Consider the following 17,075-nt stretch of genomic DNA (forward strand, 5'->3'; position numbering starts at 1 on the left):
TCGAGCTTCGGAATCTCCATCTCAATCTTGATTTCAGACTTTGACTGATCTAATTGGAGAAACTGGAGCTGAAAGCTGTGATTTGAGATGCGAGATGCGAGACTGAGACTGAGGATTGCGTTAATTGAGAAGCCATAAAAGTGCACTAATTTAGTCGAAATATCCATAGAAGCGTAAAATGTTCACACCTCAATTGCACAAAGCCAAAGCAACGAGTCTATTAAGGCGAGCTCAGTACGAGATACAAACTGTAGTGGCTGCAACAGATACAGATACAGCCATATCAGTGTCGTCGTACCTGAGGCCTCCAACAATCGCAATCGCAATCCCATCCCAGTTTCAGCCACCAGGCAGGCCAGGCCACCTGATGCTCAACTCTGCCGGATTGATTACAGTTTCTTAATGAAATTGTTTGCTAATATCAGCGGAAAATGTGGTTTGCAATTTGTCAGAGACTGGCAACTGGCAACCGGCTCTCGGATCTCGGATCTCGGCTCATGGTTCCAATCAATGCTATATGGATGTAAGTGATATGTCTGGCAGGGTATTAAGTCGCTGCCAGGGTGTGAGAGCGCGTAAAAGGTTGCCACGGAATTAGTTTGAATTGCGTTGATGCAGTAGCCAGTGTTGGCCAGGCTATAATCAGAGGCACTTACCGCCTTCAAGCTGAGTTCTAAGCAACATGTTTTGACACCTTCAGCCTGGCAGTCAGGCCTGGCAGTCGCCTGGATGGATGGATGAAAGGGCCGCGAGGACACATTCATATGCCAAACAGCAATTTCATATGCAAAGCCGTCAAAAGGGCTATATGCAAATTAGTCAGAGGTAGCTAGATAGTGTTGTGACAGGGAAGGCGGTAGAAAATAGCAATAGCCATCGCACTGATAGAGCAATTAAGAAATATGCTTAAAAATATTTTCATGCAGGAGAGCAAATCATGCGATGGAATGTTGTTGCTAGCCTTTGGCGATAAGCTAGTTAAGCTGGATCATACATAGAGTAGGGGCTAGGTGGTATGGCTATTTTTGATCAGCCAACCCGATCGATTGAGCGATAGACAAAACGCTGACGAAGTTTACGGGCATTGACGGTGATCGGCATCGTTTGTCATCCGGCGATTGTATATTGCATTGCTTTTGATGTTGCTGGTTTGCTTGGTGCTCGTTTCTTTGGCTAGTGTTGCGCTGTCGATGTCAATCATTTCAATTAAACGTGCAATCAAACCGATGAGCGACGCGTCGTCATGTCAATATTCATCAGTGTCTCCTCGGCTGATCAAACCGCAGCGTTAATTTGCCTGTCTGCCAGGTTGGTTTTCTGCGTGGGATTAGAACTACGTAAGTGTGTAAATCGGTGATCCCCGATCATTCCCAAAAACCACCGATCAATCATCGAATCAAGCTTTCACTTTTCAAATGGTAATTTTCCCCACCAATGTGTTGTCTTTTATGGCTTATTAATAATGGCCCAGGCCACGAATGTGCGATCATTAAGCTCAGATACGAAACAGATAGTTTACATCGAAGCTCGTCGCGGCAATAGAAGCTCATCTGACTGGTTCTTTTCGAGATCGCCAGACCGGCTCCATCTGTATCTGTATCTTCATTTGTATCTGTATCTGCTTTCTGTTGGCTGGCTCCCCTGTGACGCGATCTGGCAGTGGTCTGTGTGTGGCCCGTTAGTTTGAGATCTTTATAAGTCAATTTCAGTGCAGTTGCAGTTGCAGTTACAGAGCAGGAGCGTGAGTTACGAGATACAGTATCCGATCCTTTGGCTCGGACTTGGTAGCTTCACTCATTCTTTTGAATTTAATTGCGCTCTCTCTCTCTCTGGCTGAAGAGGTTCATTCATTTGCGAGGCCTAAAAGGCAACTCACCTGGCCAGCCAGATTCCTTTTGTGATTTTGTGCTTTTGTGCCGCGACTGCTGCTTTTGGCATTTGCAACTCATGTTAAGCATAAATAAAACAAATGCGTTTATTTTAAACATATGCCCCAGTGGCGGTTGAAGAGGCAGCCGGCTTTTTGCTGGCTCGCTGCTGCCAAGTTGGGTCATTCAGGCTGCTGCTGATGATGAAGACATCTTCCCGTTTTTGTTTTCTTAACTTGTTGGGGTTTTTTTGTTTTGATGACCAAGAATTTATGTGGACTGGATATGTGGTGTTTTGTTTGCTTTTTTGTCTCAAGTATTTGGGCCAGGACTGGGCTTGGCGTTAAAAATTTACAAAGTAGAGATCCTGCCCTTTAAATCCTAACAATTAATGACAATCTCCCCTTCTCATAGTCACTCCCTTAAACATTGATTAAGTTCATATAATTTATATTAAAGCCAATTTAAGCTACTCCTTAAACCAGAACCCGGAAAAACGACTTTCAAACTTTTATTGTGTCAAATTTGCCCAGCAGGGCAGTGAAAAATTTAGCACGCTATAAATCACAAATTTCCAGAAAAGATTCCTTGTCCTTTTGGCAATTGTTGCATTGTGGGGCGTTTGGTTATAAACGGGAAAATACAAGAGAATGGCCAACCCCTTGGCAATGTCCTTGCGACGCCTTGGCATGCAGCTCGTGTTGCTGCCTTATCTGCTGGCTGCCAACATGCGTTTACTTCCAATGGGCGTGTGGGTGGTGGGTTGATGTTTTCTTTCGTTTATTTTCGAGGGTAGAGGTCACCATGACTTGGATTTTCTACGAGCAATTTACCATAGCAGAGTCGTCATCGTCTCCCGGCTGTCTGACAGGTTCAAGGTCCAACTTTTCTTCCTGCTGCCCCGGCTGCTACTCCGTTTCAGTTTGTTTTTATTGTCGGCTGCGTGTGAAATTTAAAACCGTGATAACACCTTACAACCGCCACGCCCACTTGTCAACCCAACACCCACCGAAGACCCGAAGTCTGGGGGACCTTAGATTTTGGTTTAATTTCGCGCCCGTCGGCAGCTTTGGCATTTTGTTGACAAAATTGATTTGTTCAATTTTTCCAACGATTTAACTTAGGGCATGACTTGGTTGCGTTGCCATTAGTGCCGCTACATTTGTTTTGAAGGTTGTTGCTCAACCCAGGGACGCCCCTCAGTCCCCCCCCCTGTCTTCCAAGTGGGGTCGTCGGGAATTTTTGCACGTTTCACCATCGGAAAGTTCTGGGCTGGCTCTGGGTCTTGCTGACGTCGTGGAATTTAATCAATTTCCGATATTTTATTGATTCGCGTTAAAATTAAATTAAATTTTAAATTGTCGACAAACAGTTGACCTAATCTTGTACTTTTTCTTGTATCTTTTCAGGTCGAAGTAAGTAAAAAAAAGGACACCCAACAACAGGAATCGATATCTTGAAGTTTTATGGCCCAAAAGGAACTAAAAGAAATCAGGAAGTGTTTGTAATAGAGGTCACAGGTTGATGGTATTTATGGGATAATCAAAAGTGGGTCTGAAAGTCTATTTAAAAACTCCTTACAAGTTAAAGTCCCATCCACAAGACACATCCCTAAAGCCTTATGATAGATGAGACTCTTAAATTACAAAATACTTGCCACATATTTCGGCTGGCTTTTCGAACATCTTGCGGTCACTTGACGACGCCTCTGCCTTCTGACCAAAATATTCCCATTAGTGAAACCTCATAATTGCTATATCTGCCGTTTTCCATTTCCATTTCGGTTAAAGTTTACACAACTATTTAGGCAACACTTCTGTCACACCCCTTTTTCTTTGCCAAATTCTGAATAGAATTTTATTTGTTTCGCCTTGAAGTTGGAAACCCACATCAAGTGGGACGATTCTCTCCGCCTGTCCTCCCAGGATTCTGTTAATTAAATCCAAGACAACTCAAGTCGTTTGGGGTGCTTTGCCAGGATATCTTTTTGGGTTGGAGGAGCAACAACAGCAATGGGGAAAATTAGCCACAGTCAAAAGTCATTGCGTTGATTACTTTTTGAAAGTGACGCTGGAAAATTTCCACCCAAAAACTTTAATTGTTTTCGCTGTTTTTGTTTGGAGGAGGGTGGCAGTGGCAGTGAAGGACCCATCCAGAAGGACGTTTCTCCGGGGTTGTCTGGACGCATTTAAATTTGAATTAATTGCCGGCCATCGTCGGGCATATATGAGGAGCAGGATTTATGTCCGACCGATGAGTTGGCAGTCGGCAGGTTGAGGTCCAGTCATGTTGGTGCCATTAAGCTCTCCCTGGAATTTTTATGACCCCATCTTCCCAGTGCCCACCTCACACTATATATCCACACCGTTTATTGCAGGTCCGCGGACGCGCAAGCCCAAGAAGCCGGCGTCATCCAGTGCAGCGGCTGGGGGCGGAGGAGGCGGTAGCGGCGACAAGGGGGAGGCGGCAGACGGTGGCTCGGCCGAGGATAAACGCCCTCGAACGGCCTTCAGCGGTACGCAGTTGGCCAGACTGAAGGTAAGGTGAAAGTCGAATTAAACGAAATTAATTTTAAAAAGAGAGTAATGCGTGTAGGTCAGTTAGGGTTTTCAGCTTGAAACTTGTAATTATTTTAATTAAAAGCCTTTTTCTCCCTTGGATTATTTTCACTTTTTATTCAGCACGAGTTTAATGAGAACCGCTACCTGACGGAAAAGCGGCGCCAGCAGCTAAGCGGGGAGCTGGGCCTGAATGAAGCCCAAATCAAGATCTGGTTCCAGAATAAGCGGGCCAAGCTGAAAAAGTCCAGTGGCACCAAGAACCCCCTGGCCCTGCAGCTGATGGCCCAAGGACTCTACAATCACTCCACAGTGCCGCTGACCCGCGAGGAGGAGGAGCTGCAGGAGTTGCAGGAGGCGGCTTCGAAGGAACCAACCTAAGATGGTTTCCCCAGCAATATCTACGATTTAGTATTTATGGAGTAGCGTGTAAGATTAGATTCTAGAAATACTAAACGATTAAGTTGTACCATATTCTAGTCCAACAAGCACACACGCAACAGAGCATCAGGTGGAAGAAATCTGGCCAAGAAATCTCTCTAAGAATTCCCCGTGAAGAAATACCATATCTTTCAGGTTGCGTGTGTGTTTTCTTTGTATAATAGATTCATAAATTCACAACTAAATAATTTAATAAACATTTAAATTATACACGGCGTGTTGTTGCTGTCGTTATCGAAGGAATTTTGCATAATTTGAATTTGATTGCCATATCTGTTTATGGGCCAGATCCAATCGGCCAAGTCAGGCCAGGCCGTGCCAGGTGGGTGGTCCCCGACGTATAGATATCGCTATATCATCAGATCGCCTATAACCATAACCATTTCCATTCTCCGTGGGCGTCGGCATTAATTACTCAATTAACAATGCGCCAGCAGATCAAAAGATCAAGCACCGATTTGGCCGCAGCAATTGCGGGAATTACATTCGAATTAAATTCATTATGCAAATTGAATTTTGAAAATGCTATCGTTGAGCATAATCACGCCTAATAAACGGCGTCTCCGACTCGATGCCTAACATTATATGTAGGTATTATTAAATTCCCTCCTTCTTTAGTTTGTTTTTTATTTTTTGTTTTATTTTTTGTTTGGTTTCTCTCTCTCCTTCCTCTAATTTAGCCATTAAATTTGCATACAGTCGTCAAATATCTACAGTATCCACAGGTATCTGGGTGTGCGTGTGTATCTGTGTGTGCTGTGGAAGGTGTGTGTGGGTATGAGTGTGTGCGAGTATGCCAACGGCAAAAATTGACACCTTGACGGCCAAAGCGGCGTCAAAGCGACGGCGCTGCCTTTGCAGACCTAAGCTGGGATTTTTTTCAGCTTTTTTTTCACCTTTTTTTTAAGTTTTTTTTTTTGAAGTGCAGCGTCAACATCGTGTAGGTGTTAAATGTGTCTGTCATTGCAGCAAGGGGGTTAAGGTGGCAAGGGCCGGTGAAGGGGGCAGCACTACAGTGGATCACAAAAGCTCAAAGACAACTGCAAAATTATGTAAGACTAAAAGAAGTGATAATGAAGATTATAAATATTGTTTGAATTATTTAAAAAATAAATGCTTTTTTAATGTTTTTGTTTTTTTTTTTAAATTTTTTTTAATATTTTGTTGAGTATGTTTAAAAATAATTTACTTCTTACTGTGTTAGAAGTATTCTTCGAAGGAAGGATTACTGGATTCTTACTGGATCTTTTTATACCCTTGCAGAGGGTATTATAATTTTGGTCAAAAGTGTGCAACGCAGTGAAGGAGACATCTCCGACCCTATAAAATATATATATTCTTGATCAGGATCACCTCCTGAGTTGATATGAGCATGTCCGTCTGTCCGTCTGTCCGTCTGTCTGTCCGTCTGTCTGTCCGTCTGTCTGTTTCTACGCAAACTAGTCTCTCAGTTTTAAAGCTATCGTCTTGAAACTTTGCACACATCCTTCTTTCCTTTGCACGCAGTATATAAGTCGGAAATTTTAGGTGAGAGCTTTTTTTGGCAACCTAATACGACATGCCAAATTTCATAAGGATCGGCCGACTATATCCTATAGCTGCCATATAACTGAACGATCGGAAATGACCCAACTTTCGTGTTTTTGATGATAGAAAGCTGGCACTTGGTACACATTCTATTTTTGGTCAGTTCATCCGATCTACCAAATTTCATAACGATCGGTTGACTATATCTTATAGCTGACATATAACTGTACGATCGGAAATGGTTTTTGGTAGAAATACCAACTTTGGTATTTTTGAAGATAGAAGCTTGAGACTTTTTTTAGATTTTGTATTGTAATAAATTGATTATATATTCATATTCCCATAAGGATCGGCCAACTATATCCGATGTTTGCGATATATATCCGGTTTTAGCTGCAAGGGTATATCAACTTCGGCTCCGCCCGAAGTTAGCTTTCCTTTCTTGTTTTTAATACAAACAGTATATGATTCCATTTGTGGGCCAATACTTTACCTAATTTAATTTCCTTTCCAAAACTGCTTTCTAAATATTTTCCAACAACTTTTTAAAATTATTTTTCATAAAAAATTACAATATGAACCTATATAGATGGTTCATATGTACAGAACGAAATGTGTAATTTTCTAATTTATCTCATACTTAATCTCCTTAAATTAGATGTGCTTTAAAAGTTGTTCAACTTTTAGGGGTAAATGAGATCTATAGACCAGGTCCAAACTGAAATATATTTCATTTTAAAATGTGTTATTTTTTTCTACTAATTACCACTTAAGTTTCATTTTCTAAGCCATAAACAAAATGTATAACAAGTTTAGTATATACGACTGTGGAATACATTTAATTTGTGGCTTTTGGCTCTTAACTTTGTGCTCAACTGACAATAACACCAACAACGTCACTAAAAAAAAACAATATTAAATAAAAAAGCAACAAATTCAACATTGCCTTCGAATGTGCGCGAAATATATATCAGTATATCCATACATATATACGTATATGTTTAAATAAAAAAAAACGTCTTAATTCACCGTGAATGATTTACGGTTCGGTTTTGGGTTTCACTTCGATGGAGTGACATTTGTTTGTGGATCGAACAAAGCGAAGTGATACTACCACGTAACGTTATTACGTATTGCACTTTATTTGCGAAGCTCCACTGTGCGTGGGAGCGTTTTGCGTGGCTTAAGTGATTTTTTATGGCACGCGTCCGAGGAAGATATAACTTCATAAAAAGTCAATTTAAGTTTAGTAATATTTTGTTGAATTTATAGATGCGAGTATTTTGTTTAAGCATAATTTTTTATAGCTCTCTGTGGCATTCGTTCGTTTTCTGTTTTGCAAAAGGAGAAACTGGATTTGGATTCAGAATTCGATTCCAGAACTTGAACTTTTTTTTGTTTTTGGGGTGCAAAGTGAAGATCTCGTCATGAGTCATGGGTGCGAGTATATTACGTTATAAATTCAATAAATGTGACCATAAAAAGGCCCATTCAAATACCTTGTCCGCGTACATTAATCCCGCTGTCCTGCGACTTCGTCCTTCCTGAAAGCTGCCCCTTAACCCATTGGCTGCCATGGGGGTTTCGGCACACATTACAACGCCTCGAATGCTGCCGCAAACGGCTGGAACCCCCAAATGATTAATGTCTGGCAGCTCGCAGCCTTGGCGAGGAGAGTTAAAGTCGAGGCTTTGGAGTTACCAGTTACCAGGAGGAGAATCCAGCGTCCAGAGTCCGTTCCCGGAATGCCATCCAACCAGCCAACCAGCCAGTCAGCGCAAGTAACCCGAAAAAAAGACAATACGCATAAATCTATGGGGTTGACACTTAGTACCCAAAGACCACAGACTTCAAATGAATTTGTTTGTTGCACATCCAGGGACGTCGCAGAAAAACGGGGGTTCGGCGAGGCGTCATAAAATTGGCAACAAATTGTTTTCACGCCGTTTTAAATACACATTTTTTAGCCGATACTTGGAGACCGTTTAATGAGCGAAGCCAAAAGGAACCAAAACGAAGCCAGCCATCGGGTGACCGGAACGAGAACGGGAACTTGGCTTTGGAGAAGACACTGTAACCAATATAGGGATATTAGGGTATAATATAGAAGTTTATTAAATATGTCATAAAAGCTTTACATATTCAAAATAAGTACAAAATATATTAAAATGTTTGTAATGTAAAGTTCATGTAATCATCTTAGGTTTTAAGCTTTTTGTTCCACTGTACAGTGAACCATATTCAGGGACTTGACGGACGCTCCGCGCTTAACACTGAAGCGTTGGACGCTGGACTCGCCAATAAATTTGCGGCTAAGGAGATAAGCTTATAAATTTTAACTGTAATTATGCGACACAAGATTTATGAAGGGAGTCCCGCCGTCCGGTCCGCAGAGCTGTTGCCTCTTTCGGTTTCGGATTATTAATGAAACACCAACTTACAACGAAATGCGTTCAGAGGAAAACAGAAGAGGCGGTGTGGCCCAAAACTAGATCGAGATTTACGAGCATTTACAAGAGTTTCTAATGAGTTTCTGGGCTGGGGCATCATGCAAATCAAAAGAACACCAACCAAAGGTTCATGAAGCCTCTTTTATTGATCCGCACTCATGTGTGGGTGTGGCACTGCCTATAAGAGACCACCCACGTAGCGCCAATCGCATGAAGAGATCTGCGTATTTGACATTGCTGCTCAGCGAGTGGAGTTGCCTCATTACGCCTTCGCCCAGACAATCACCAACAAATCACAAAAAAAAATAAAACTAAAATAAAAATAAAAATAAAGAACTTTAGGTTGAGTATCTTGAAAATACGGCGTGGGAGATGTGAGTGGAATCTGCGATAATTTCAGCACAGTCTTCGGTTCGATTGAGCAAATGAGGATGATCTCGGCTTGATTATTGAGTCTTTATTTAGGCTTTTGATGGGAGTTGAGTGTGAAACAGGAGACGAATCTTTATGGCCATCATAAGATTAAAAGTTTTAGGGTTTTTAGCTGGCCAAGACAAAGGAAAGTGTGAGGAAAAGCATTAAAGGCTTTTGTCTCTATAAAACTATGGTCTGGACTATTACTCTATTTATAGTTTCTAAAATTAATAAACTAGAAACCTCTAAAGACTTTGAGCTTAAGGAGTGTGGATATGGGTGGGTGGCCCAGCTCTCACTGGGTGGGTTAATTATGCAATGAAAATACCTCATAGCTACCTGTGACATACGAAAATGGGGAAATTTCATTACGTTTTCATTCGTGCCCAGACATTTGGGCTGCCGACAAAACAGGAGCGTACTCCAAGTGCCATTCGAGCGGAAGTATCTTGTTAACATGCAAAACAAGCCATTCGTTGGGTATGGCAGGGGGGGGCCTGGAGGGGAGCTGTTTATGAACTGGTGGATACACATACATATTTTGTATAAACGGCAACTGATACTCTGAATCAGCCAAAGTTGGGTTTTATTTGGGGAATGTCTGCCTATGCCACCACCACTTCAATTCAATTAGGAAATACCGGAGGCAATCGGAACTAGGAAATTGAATTGGGGTAGGATTTTTCCATTTCTTTTTTTTGGAAAGCCGCATCGTAAAATCTAACGATGTGGGCCCCACCCTGGGATTGCATTTTCATGGCACATTTGCAGCGAAATTTTAATTGTATCTACTGCCCGGCAACCCTTTTATTTTATATACATTTCTGTTTTTTTTTCTTTGTCGTTTTTGGCCAACCTTAACGCGATTGGTCACGCATGTCCGTGAGTCTGAGAAAGGGATTGAATAGGGCGGGAGGGTGTCCGGGCAATAAACACGTAACCGTAAGCCTAAATAATATTTAAAGTGTTATAAAACTGTCACCAGGACAACCAGCAGATGTCACTCGAGTGCCTGCAACACGCTCTTTGATATTGGTTTTTCGATTAAAGCCCAACACTGAGCACGGTTCAACATCTGTGACCTGCCCGGTTACCAGTTGCCAGTTACCAGTTAGCATTTAAACATTTACCTTTTACCATCAATTAGACACACTTCAACTCCCCTGACAGTCGGGGATAGCTGTCAAAACATGAAATTGATCGCGTCTGGGATTGGGACCTTAAGCCCTGGACGCACTATTATTGTGGGTGTGTTTCGGCACAAATCAAAACATTACTTGCATAAATGGATAAACAATGGAGCAACAACCGCAACAAGGAGAATCCACAATTGGCAAACGGTGACAAACGGTGGCAAGGTCGTGTCTTCCCAGAAAACCCGTTTAATAGTACACTCCTCTCGGGAAAGACCCCAGCCAGACACCACGTCTTCTGCATACAATTACCGACTTTTCACAGGGGAAAAAATCATGAGGAAAATTGTGGAAAAGGGGTGATCGAAACCCAGCAGGTGTGACTCCATTCTATTGGCCACAGATAGTCCATCAACTAGACAGGAACGGTGAAAGTGGTCATTGTTTCGGGGTCTCGGAAACATCCCTGATCAACCCAAAAAACGATCCCAAAAAAGACACTAAAAACCTAAATGATATGCACAGTAGCTCGGGAGTAATAGGCTTCGGGGAGGTCCAATTAATCGAGTGTCGAGTCGGACATACAAATTAAAAGTCATAAATCCACGTTCTGGCTGTTGTTGTTGAAAGTGGCCCGCGGAAGAGAAGGAAATGTCACCGAAAATTAAGAAGGTTCGTTCGTAGGGACAAGGGACAGAGTCCTCGATTCATTATGCACCAAACGTGCGCATTAGACCAGGCCAAAAACAAAAGGAAAATAAACGGGAAGCAATATGTTTCGAGGTCCCTGAACTAAAAGACTACACGGGGAGAAATAGGAGATACTTTTTCAAATAAAAGACATATTTTTAGGAAGAACTTCAATGGATAACTAAGCTGTACTTCCAACACTTCATTAGTGTAAGATGAACTTTACTTTAAGTGGAGATGGATTAGAGTTTGGTTAGATAGTTTATGTTTATAATTCATTAAATATTTTCCTTATTTTTTTTTGCAGTGCCTATGTTACTGCAACGAGGTTGTTGTCGCTCTTGTGGTTGCCACTTGGCAATCTTAAGTCGGTCAGCGCATGCGCGCCTGCATATTAAAAGCAGAAGATGGGTAAATCGGTGGCCCTGGGAGTGAGTGAGGATCTGATATACCCACACACCATACCCATAAGACCCACACCAAACGCCATAAGACAATATACTAACCGAAACCGAAAACCGAAAACCAAAAACCCAGAGACAGGGCAGATCGATGTTGCTCATTAGTATTATGCTCATATGCATACGTGATCGCAGTTATGATGAGTGACATTTGATCTTGTTTTGTGTCAAATTAAGAGGCTGCAGCTGGCGCGGAGATCTTCCTTTCGATCCGATGATCGTGCGACCTTTTTTTTTTGTTTCGGGTCCACACTTAAGCCGTTGAGTGCTTGATTCCTGGTACTTTGGGGGCGCTACATCCCAGACCCAGGGCCACACGTACTGTTTGCTGCTACACCAGGATCAATCTGCATCTGAATTGGAATCTGTTGCTGGAGCTGATGCTGAATCTGAGTGTGTGTCCAAGTCCCAGACACAATTCGAAATGTATCTGTATCTGCGTTGTCATGATTTGGCACTCGAGTGCCACTCCACGCCCTGGTCGCTTCGGTTAATAAAAGTTGGCAGTTGTCAGTTTGGCCATTGAAGTCAGGGGAGGGTGAGATTGGTTCCCATCTCGGCGTTTTTTTGTTTTTACTTTCTGACTTGACTCTTTCTTTTGGCTGATGGCTCAATCGAGGGACCACACACGGCAGTTGCCCCGAAATCTGGAGCGAACCTGTTGCCAAAGACTCAAGGGCTTCTTCTCGGCTGATCTCTTTTTTTTAGTGTCGGCTCATATGCAGATGACAGATCACAGGACCACCGAGATCTTGATCCATTTGGCCGCCAGCCTGGCACATGTGTGATCGGGAGATAAGAGAAGGATATCTTCCAGGTGGTCTAGGCTCTGAGAAGGACAGGTTATGATGCGTATGAATTATATACATTTTGGATTAATAATGTGGTTTTAATAACTATAAGGGGTATTATCATTTTTCATACTCAAAAGGGTATGGAAGGTCATATCTTTGGATATATATATATTGGATGGAATGGAATATCTTAATCTCATTTAAATTAAAACTGTTAAAATGAATAAATATCAATCAATTGTAGCCTATACCTTTAGTCGCATTAACAATTGATAAAAACCACAATCTCTCTCATTATTTCATCTATCCAACCTCTCCATGTCATACCCCAAAGATTCTGAAATTGATCTGCTTAGATGTCAATCAGGCAAAGTGATTTGTTGTCGCACATTTGTCAGTCTACAAAACACTCTTGGCTGACAATTGTCAACCAGCTCTCGGCACTTTATCCCTTTCGATAATAAGGATCGGTAATTGCATGACTCACAGATGGTGTCTCTGGACATCCATCCATCCATCTCGGATCAACACTTTTCAACTGCCCTGCCCTTCAGATTAATGACCCAACGCCGTCTGATGAATTTCTGTCTCCGAAAGAGAGTGGAAAACTGTATCATGGTTCGATGGGGATTTGGGATTGACATAGGGCTAAGTGCAGGGCTTGGAGTTGCTAGATCTGAGCCGGGGATAAGCCCCTGATGAGTATGTTCAATGAGTGAAAAATGTGAGGCCATAATTATTTTAATTATGCACGACCCGATGCCCAGCCGAATGTATAAATATGTATGCTGGCCATGGAATGTTTATTTCTCTGTTGGTCTTTTTTTTCTATATTTTACTTTAATTAAGCCATAATTTATCGCCAACAGCACGCGGACACGCAGACCTAAAAAAATGTAAAGAGAACCAATGGGCCACCTTAGTCGTGGTCTTGGCCATTTGGACGTTCTCCACTTCTCTGACACCTGCGCGTGTAAATTACCCAACAAAGCAAGCCATCCAGGTCTCCACGCGACACTCGGCGCCCATATGCAAAGTGCAGGCCAAGAACTCCTCGAGCCTAAGGCCATAAACCCACAAAAACTGGGGGAAAAAGGCTCCCTTTTGAGACTGGGAGTGAAATAGCCCACCGCGATGGTGGTCTAATTAGAAACGATCTTGTCAATTAGCCAGGGAAAAGGAAAAAGAAACTAAACCCAGAGTGGTTTCAAGCCAATGTTGCAAGCATGTCATCTTGTCTCTAGAGTTTTTACTCCAAAAATCCACAAAAACAAAAACATTGTGTTCGAGGCGGTGTTTTTAATTTTTTGTTGTTGTTCTACCCAGTGTGATCGATGCGAATACATGGAACGGGAGAAATTATATGGTAGCCGTTGCGGCTGTCGATTGTCGATTCAAATTTTTCAATTTCTCAAGATCCCGAAAAAAAATACAAGTGGAACGAGGAGCAGTACATGTTCTCCAACGGACATCGCAGTTGTCCCCGGAGAGAAGAGATCGCAGATGCGCAGGTGACTCTGTGGCCGATTTACCTGGAATTCGACGCTTAACTAATGATGCTCATCAGGCTGCTCAATGGACCCAATCCGGCTACCGTATCGAGGGGGTCGATCTTCGCTTCCCCTGCTATTTCCATGGAACATTTTGGGGCGAACGAAAATCAATTTTCAAACAGCGCTTAATTACCCATTATGAAAAATTGCAGTCGTTAATGTTATTTTTTTTTTTTGTTTTTTTTTTAGTCTTAGTCAGTTAGTTGCCTATCAGAATGAGATTTTCCAAATAAAACCACGAGGAGCATTGGGGTGGGGAGCATCATCATCATTATTATGATCATCTTGGGAGCAGTGGGAGAAGAATCATCGGGAGGATCAGTGGAGCTGGAGGATGGGAGCGTGTAAAATGCTTTTCCGCGTCTTGGACTCGCAGAAACCTTTGGCCCTGTTGCAAAATGCGGCAGCCACAACAGAAAACAACTGAAAAGGTTGAAGGAGAAGTAGCAGCCACAGAGCTTTTAGGCACTGCAAAAAAAAATGTGTTTCATTCTTAAGAAACTAAACAACAAATTAGGGCAGGAATTCAAGTAAAAATCTTAAAATTCTTAAAATCTAAGACATTCTTCTCTCAATTACCATCCTTTTCTTGCAGTGTGCATACCCAACTCGTCGCAGACACGGCATCTGGACCACCCAAGTTGCCTCAGTTGGCTGCGCGACTCTCAGACTCTTCCGAGGAGCGAGTGGCTATTAAGCCAGCCCCAAGCCGGGCCACTCGATGATTACTTGAAATTCAATTGCAGTCCATTAGGAGTGATTAATATGTATGCGATTCGGCGGCAGCAGCAGTAACATCAGCCTCAGAAGTTGCAGTTGCAAAAGCAAAAGTATCTGTGGCCAAAAACTAAGAGCAAAGATACATCCGATCCGAAGAGAGAATCGGCAAAAATGCACTGCACTTAAAATTATTGACACTTTGGCGATCGACGGCTACTGGGATGCCGGCTGGCCGAGAAGAGAACGGTTAAGAGAGAACCCAGAAAGTAAGATCCACAAGGGCAAGAATCCAGACAGGGACGAGAAGACGCGAATAAGTCTTCCAAGACTGTAGGCTGAAGACTGAAGCTCCTCCGTTCAGGGAGACCACACACGAAGTTCGGCTCTGGGCAACGGAAGGCGGCAACATCGACAGTAGTTTTGCGGCTCGTTTGCTGCGTTGACTCCTCGCCGATCATGATCATTACCAAACATCATCATTATGCTGGGTGTATTGTGGCCAGTTGCCAGTGGCCAGTGGCCAGAGAAGAACGTCATCATCATCATCGTTCAGATGGGCCTCATCCTTTGGGTTTGCGGCGCCAAATTGCAGCAAAGTAAAACAGCGTTTAGCATTGTGCTTGTAATGATCTTGGTCAGGCAATCCCCATTCTGCAATTCCCCAGTCTACACTCGCAGTCTACAGTCTGACGAAGACTGAAGAATTCAACCAGCAACGAAGCGAAGAGAGGTCTGCCCAGATATGGGGGAAGGCTAAAGACTTAAGAGAAGGCAAGAGGAGACTGAGTTAGCGCCTTGGAAAAAGTGTAATAATTTATGTATTTTGATTAGGTTCGTAGGTTTTGCGGTTGGTTTTATAATTGATAAGTGTCTTTGATATACTTTTTAATGGTCCTAATGAAACCTTTGGGGTTTAAGATACGTTTCTATCTATAATTGAAGAGCCGGCTGTTAAGATACTCATGAAAGATTTAGCTTTCGAGCTGGAGTAATAGATTTTCAGGTGTCCTGCAGGTGAAGATTGCCAAATACCTTCCCCGCCTATGAGTCACTCCCCCCTCTCCTCGTTTGATTGCTTTTAAGCCAATTAAAGTAATTTGGTTATAACAAACAAATTAGACCAGGCTGTAACTTTCGGAGCGATTTAAGATGCGTTTCATCCATTAATTTGAAGCCGAGAGATCAGCTCAATTACAATTCCATCTCCGCGCCCATTTCTCCCTTTTTTTATCGCACTAATTACACTCGGACCCTGGGATTCCGATTCTGGGATTTTGGAGTCTTTTCGTCTTTTCGTGTTTTTTTTTTTTTAGGATTTCCAGACCAGACCAAACCCAGCCAACTCTCGCACTGGGGCCCATAAAAATCACATCAAAGTCGCGTCCGTTTCGAAAACTAGTTGCTATAAAACTGCAATTACCCAGCGAATGCACTAAAACGCTCGCAGTTCGCAGCACTCCAATTTATGGGAATTTGTATAAAAAAGTCCAAGAAAAAAGCCATAGTCGTCAGAGCCACGTATGCAGAGCCCCAAAAGAAAGCATCGCGCATTAAATCTCGCCTCACCACCCACACACACACTACACACAACAACAAAAAGGAGACACCTTTTCCTTGTTTTTATTTTTCTAAATTGTTTTTTATTTTTACTAGGCGAGGCAATTCTTCTTCGCAAAAAATAAAAAAAAAAAGAAAAGCCGCGCAAAAAGAAGCGTCCAACAAAAGCTCAATTTGTACCTCAATTAAGGCGTCGACCATGGAACAGTGGGTCCTGAAAAGCTTCGCCCTGCTGCTCCACTGTTTGTGGCGCATTTCCGTTTCCGTTCGGTGGGTATCTCCCATCCTACCCCTCCTCCGGCATGAATTATGGCCAAGGTTCGTGCTCAGAGGCGCTGCACGGAGTCAGATAAAAACTGTTTGGCTGCAAAACGTCCTGGGCTCTTGGGAATGGAGAGATAACCAACGGCGGCGCGCAATTTTCAACACATTCGCCAGGATACATCCTTTTTCTGCTGCGTTCGCAGAGTAACCCCCCATCCAACCAGCCCCCTCTCACCCCAGCGTTTTAGCCATTTTTCCCGCCTTTCATTCGTTTTATTGCGCCAATGTTCAGGCTGCAGTTTGCCGGGTTTTCCTCGTTTTTCCTGCCCGTTTTCCTTTTTTTTGTTTGCCTTATTGAGCTTTCAGCACTTTCGCTTGGCCACGGTTGGAGGGTGTTGCCTTCTCACTCCGACACTTCATGCCACATGCCCCATGCCCCACCCTCTCACTCGCTCCTTGTTTTTGTTTTTTTTCTGTTTTTTTCGGGGTGGCGCTGCCTGAAAAGTGCAGAATCAAATAATTTACTTTCCAATTCGCGCTGAGATCACGTTTTTAATTTGAAAATTTTACAACTTGCGCGAACAATGTTTATTTTTACCCAAAGCGCCTGCCTGGCAGGAGGGGTGTGAAAAAAAGAAGATATTT

General features: G+C 42.8%; 1 protein-coding gene across 1 annotated transcript; it reads left to right on the top strand.

The window, feature by feature from the left end:
- Nucleotides 1-2,672: 2,672 nt before the first annotated feature.
- On the top strand, nucleotides 2,673-5,262 carry LOC108131761 (homeobox protein E60). Its single transcript, XM_070278331.1, has 4 exons — nucleotides 2,673-2,739; nucleotides 3,278-3,283; nucleotides 4,246-4,406; nucleotides 4,550-5,262. The coding sequence occupies exons 1-4, from the start codon at nucleotides 2,673-2,675 to the stop codon at nucleotides 4,805-4,807; spliced, it is 492 nt and encodes a 163-aa protein (XP_070134432.1). The 3' UTR covers nucleotides 4,808-5,262.
- The last annotated feature ends 11,813 nt before the right edge of the window (nucleotides 5,263-17,075 follow it).

Source organism: Drosophila bipectinata, chromosome 2R (assembly GCF_030179905.1).
Source record: "Drosophila bipectinata strain 14024-0381.07 chromosome 2R, DbipHiC1v2, whole genome shotgun sequence".
Classification (NCBI taxonomy): domain Eukaryota; kingdom Metazoa; phylum Arthropoda; class Insecta; order Diptera; family Drosophilidae; genus Drosophila; species Drosophila bipectinata.